General features: G+C 38.5%; 1 protein-coding gene across 1 annotated transcript; it reads left to right on the forward strand.

Annotated features, from left to right (window-relative positions):
- Positions 1-332: 332 nt before the first annotated feature.
- Positions 333-4,161, forward strand: LOC113343060. The gene is made up of 5 exons (XM_026587383.1): positions 333-1,088; positions 1,155-1,826; positions 2,172-2,244; positions 2,407-4,062; positions 4,148-4,161. The coding sequence occupies exons 1-5, from the start codon at positions 333-335 to the stop codon at positions 4,159-4,161; spliced, it is 3,171 nt and encodes a 1,056-aa protein (XP_026443168.1).
- Positions 4,162-5,837: the final 1,676 nt, after the last annotated feature.

Below are 5,837 nucleotides of genomic sequence, written 5' to 3' on the forward strand. Positions count from 1 at the left end.
AGGATTGATATTTCATCCTCGTCCACACCTTTGTGTAATGCGCTTGAAGAAACTTCAGAGTTTGGCTCTAACAACAAGTTTAACATCCTAAGTGACAAGGCTGGCAATGATGTTTTGGTTTTCAGTAAACTTGGTGAGCTTACTAAACAAGCTAAGAGGAAGCAGATTATATATATGCAAAACAAATTGAATGCGTTAACTGATCAGGATTCCTTTTTAGACTCGGATGAGGCATTGGGTATTCGTGCTCGTAAGGAATCAGTTCCTAAATCCTCCTCAAACTCGGTTAAGCAATTGAATCTAAATAATAAACTCCAACCCAGAGTTTAATTATGCGGGTTCTTTTTTGGAATATCAATGGTGTTGCGAGTACAACAGCACATTCTAAGCTTAGGGAGCTGATTAGAGATTTCCATCCTGAAGTTTTTGGCCTTGCTGAACCAAAAGTGGCGTGCTCAACAAATTTTGGGAGGAGGCTAATTTCTGAAGGTTATTCTTCGTTTATTATTAATAATTCTGCTAATTCTGGTATTGCAAATCTTTGGGTTTGTTATAAGGATGGGCTTCATGTTTCTGTAGTTAATTCTAGTAAACAAGCTATTACTATTGCGGTTGATGGTGTGTATATCTCTTTTGTCCATGCTAGCTACATTCAAACTACTAGGCGCAGGCTTTGGCAGCAACTAGTTATGCAAGATACAATTACACCTTGGCTTGTCATAGGTGATTTTAATTGTATTTTGCGTTTGAATGAGAAGAAAGGTGGCTTGGAAATAAGATCGTCTGTTATTGATGAGTTCAGTGATTGGATGGATGATAATGATCTTTTTGAATCGGATTCCTTGGGCAGCAAATTCACTTGGTGTAATAGGCAATCTGGTACTAGGCGTATTGTTAGTAAGTTGGATCGTGCAATTATTAATGCGGCTTGGCTTGCTAAATTTGAGAATTGGCGGCGTAAAGCTCTTCCTAGGGAAGTTTCCGACCATTCTACTCTTCTTGGGTATCCTTTTTATGTTCCTAGGCCTTGTCGAGCTCCTTTTCGTGTTCAAAAGATGTGGTTTTTACATGGGGATTTTCTCCGGATGGTCAATGAGAGTTGAACTTTGTCTGTTCATGGTTCTCCTGATTTTATTTTCTCTTATAAATTGAAGCGGCTGAAGATTGCAATGAAGGATTGGAATCTGAGGATTTTTGGTAATGTGAATTCTCGTTTGAAGCAAGACCAACTTCGTTTTGAGATAGCAGCTCTTATTTCAGATGAGGATCCTAGTAATACTGCTAAACTAAATGCAATGAAGGATGCTATGAAGACTTTATGTGATACTCATTTGCAACAGTTAACTATGCTCAAGCAAAAGTCTAGGAACAAATGGTTGGTGGAGGGTTCAAGTAATTCCAGTTTCTTTCATAATAGCATTAGAATTAGAAAAAGTTCTAATACTATTTCGGAACTTGTTGATATGAATGGGACTTGTTTGACAAATTATGAGCAGCTTCGTAATCATGTAGTTCAGTTCTATGAAGATAAGTTCAATGGCCAAGATCCGGTGATAGAAGGTGATTTATTTGATTTTGAGCATGCTTCAATTTATGTTGAGGAGAGCAACGCCATGGATATGATTCCATCCCCGGAAGAAATTAAGCAAGCTGTTTTTGATCTGAGTGCGGATAGTGCCCCAGGGCCGGATGGTTTCTCTGGTTGTTTCTATCGTCATTGTTGGGATATTATTCATGATGATTTAACCAAGGCCATTATTCATTGCTGGAATGCGGGTAGGATTCCAAATGGTGTTAATTCATCTTTTATCATCTTGCTGGCTAAGGTAAGGGGTGCTAATACTCTTCGAAATTTCAGACCAATTGGTCTTAGTAATTTTTTCTTCAAAATTTTTACTAAGATCCTAGCTACTAGACTTAGTACAGTTTTGGATAAGCTTGTGTCTGAAGAACAGGTAGCCTTCATGAAAGGGAGAAATATTCATGAGAATATTAGCTTGGCGTCGGAGATGGTTAATGAGTTGCATTATAAACACAAGGATGGCAATATAGGCCTTAAACTTGATATTTCTCAAGCTTTTGACACGGTAAATTGGGCTTTTGTGCTTGAAGTTTTCCGTAAGTATGGTTTTTCTGAAAATTGGTGTGCTTGGATTTTTAATATCTTGCAGTCTGCTAGAATTTCTGTCATTTTGAATGGTAGTCCGGAAGGTTACTTCAGAATTAACAGAGGTTTGCGTCAAGGTGATCCCCTCTCCCCTTTGATTTTTGTCTTGATTGAGGATGTTCTAAGCAGAAATATTACAAAGTTTTTTCGTGATAAAAAGATGACGCCCATGGTAACTAGAGGTGGTATTTCTCCTACTCACCTTTTCTTTGTTGATGACATAATGATTTTTTGTAAAGGTAATTCCAAAAGTCTTCACAATCTTGTAGACTTGTTGGGAAGATATCAGCGTGCTTCAGGTCAGACTGTTTGTCGCCAAAAGAGTAAGATTTATTATGGTGGTGGTTCTTCGAGTTGGTGTAATTATATTGCATCTTATTTGGGGATGAGTGTAGCTACTTTTCTAGACCGCTATTTGGGAGTTCAAATTATGCCAGGTATTGTTCGATATAGCCATATTAGCAATGTTGTTGAAAAGATTAGAAATCAGCTTGCTGGTTGGAGAGGGAGGTTATTATCTTTTCATGATCGCATTGTTCTTGTTAAATCAGTTATTTCCAGTTATTATATTCATAATATGGCTATTTATAAGTGGCCTCATAAGTTTATTCTTCAATTTGAGAGGGCTATCCGTAACTTTATTTGGTCTGGTGATTCGAACATTAATCGTGTGGTGGTAGTGGCTTATGATAAAATATGTTGCCCTTTTGAGGAGGGGGGTCTCGGACTAACTCGTATGGACACTATGAACAAAGCTCTTATTATGAAACTATGGTGGAAGATTCGTACTTCTACAAAGAAGTGGGCTCTTTTCCTGAATGAAAAATTATTTGATCGTAAGGGTTGTATTAAGCATTCTGGGGTTAAATCTTCTATTTTTCCTGGTTTAAGGAGTGTGTATAATTGTGTGGAAAAGAATGCTAAGGTCTTAATTGGTGATGGTAGAGATACTTCTCTTTATTATGACATTTGGTTTGATAAGACTAGTATTGCTGAAGTGCTAAATGATTATTCTCTAGATGCAACAGCAAGAGTTAGTGATATTTTAAAGGATGGCCTTTGGGATATTCCTGAAATTCACCTGCAATTCTTGATTGCCGCTGGCCTAGAGTTGAATAGGATGCCAATTCCTATGGGTGGAGCTGATGTTAGGGTATGGATGCCGGAGTTGAAGGGTGAGTTCAGCGTTAAGTCTGCAACTGAGTTGATTCGGCATAAGTATTCTCGGCTAGAAGGTACGCAACTTTTGTGGAGAAAAGAAGTTCATCCTGTTCTTGCTGCTCAAAACTGGAAATTCTTACGTGGAGCATGTGCTACGTATGACCTTATTAGGCGCAGGTTCAAGATCTCTCTTGCTAACAAATGCTGCCTGTGTGGTGTTCAAGAGGAAACTCTTACTCATGTGTTATATGAGTGTTGCTTTGCTACAAGGGCCTGGAATTGGCTAGCTGATGTGTTCAAATTACAACCTAATGCTAACCTTATTTTTTCTTTTAAAGCAGCAAAAGGAAGGAGTCATATTGTCCATGATCTGTGGCTTATTGCCAACCTTGTTCTTAGGTCGGAGCTATGGCAGTTGCGGAACAAGGCTGTTTTCGAGGATAAAAAGCCTAATTGGAGTATCTTTCATAAGCGCGTTCTGAAGTTGATTCAAGATTATTCAATTCGGATCAAGGGTCATATGAACAATAGTGCTGATGATGTTGTTCTTCTGAACTATTTTAGAGTTCAGCACCATAGTGTGAAGTGGCATCAACCTGTGGCTTGTTTTTGGTTACCGCCTGAGGCTAATGAATTAAAAATTTGTTGTGATGGAGCGGAGAGAGGTAACCCAGGCGTTGCGGGTGCAGGTGTAGTAGCTAGGGATGAGCATTGTTCAGTTCTTGGTGCTATGAGTATTGGGCTAGGAGTCACGAAGAATTATTTAGCGGAATTGTATGGCATTATTGTTGGTTTGGAGTGGTTTTTTTTTTTGCTAAGTCAAGAAATTATAATGATAAAAAAGTTATTTACAAGATAGATATAGGAGAAAAGAGACCAATGTGACCCCAAAAACTCCTAAAACCTATTTAAAACGATAATAAATTACATTTGGGAATTCAATTGAACTTAAGAAAACTGGGCGACCTTCAAAATGAATACCAACCCCATCCTCTAATAAACAACCACGCTTTGCCATGGTATCAGCTGCAAAATTTGCCTCTCTAAAGGAATGTTCAAAACGAATTGAACCATATAAACCTTTAACTTCCATCCATCTTTGCCTAGCAAACCAACGAACGTTATCTTCTTCCAAAGCCTTCAACACACTTGTAGAATCTGATCTAATAACAATGCAATCATATCCCCACTGAACTGCCCACTCCATACCCACAATAATACCATACAATTCAGCCAAATAATTAGAAGTAACTCCCAAGCTAATACACATAGCACCAACCACTTCACAATTTGCATTCCTTGCAACAACACCAGCTCCCGCCACCCCTGGATTACCTCTTGAGGCGCCATCCGTGCACAAAGGAAATTCATTAGCATTAGGAGGAAACCAAAAACACTCCTTAGGATCAGTAAACTTCACCTTTCTATGCCGAACTCGAAAAAACTCCAGAATTCTCAAGTCTTCCAAAGAATTATGCATAAAACTCTTCATTCGAACTGAATATTCTTGCATCAAATTAAAAACACGTTTTTGGAATAAAGACCAACAAGGATTCTTCTTTTCATACACTTTTTTGTTTCTAGTGAACCATAATTCTGAACGCACAACCAAATTCACTACCAACCACAAATCCTTAACAATACCACTATGATTTTTTGCCTCTTGGTAAGAAGTAATAATATCATAATGAGGTTTAATTTTGAAAATACCTTCAATCCACTCCCAAGCTCTTTGCGCAAAATTACAGCTCCAAAGAACATGTTGGAGAGACTCCTCCTCAATCTGACACACACTACATTTAGATGCAAGTTGAAATTTGAATCTGCTGCGTGCCTTATCAAGAGTTGCACATGCACCACGAATAAACTTCCAGTTCTGAGCCGCCAATGAAGGATGCACCACCCTCTTCCATAACAGCCACGCCTCCCTCAAAATAGGATATTTCTTCCTAATCAACTCCCTTGCTGCCTTGACAGAAAATTTACCTTGTAAATCAGGCATCCAAATACGCCTATCCACTCCCATATGAATTTTTGGTAAATCTTGTTGCACCACACCAGCACTTAAGATGAGCTGCAAATGAATTCCTTGAATCTGCCAATCACCGTGCACAATAATATCACATACACGAGCTGATCTGTCTAAGTCCGTGCGATTTAAAACACTAGCTAAGGTTGTATTTCCATACCAAATATCAAAGAATAAAGAAGTATCCCTACTGTCACCAATAAAACACTTCGTGTTATTCACCATCTCCTTATGAACCCAACGAAGACCAGGAAGAATAGAAGATTTCACCCCCGCCATCTTAATACGACCATCCCTACAAGTGAATTTGGCTTCCAAAAACCGAGCCCACCTCTTACGAGAAGATTTTATAGACCACCACAATTTCATCAGCAAAGCTTTATTCATAGTCCTTAGGTTAGTGATCCCAAGACCACCTTCCTTTAAAGGACTACAAATCTTATCGAAACCTACTACAAAAGCTCTAGTAAGGTTAGAATC

Source organism: Papaver somniferum, unplaced genomic scaffold, assembly GCF_003573695.1.
Source record: "Papaver somniferum cultivar HN1 unplaced genomic scaffold, ASM357369v1 unplaced-scaffold_53, whole genome shotgun sequence".
NCBI lineage: Eukaryota > Viridiplantae > Streptophyta > Magnoliopsida > Ranunculales > Papaveraceae > Papaver > Papaver somniferum.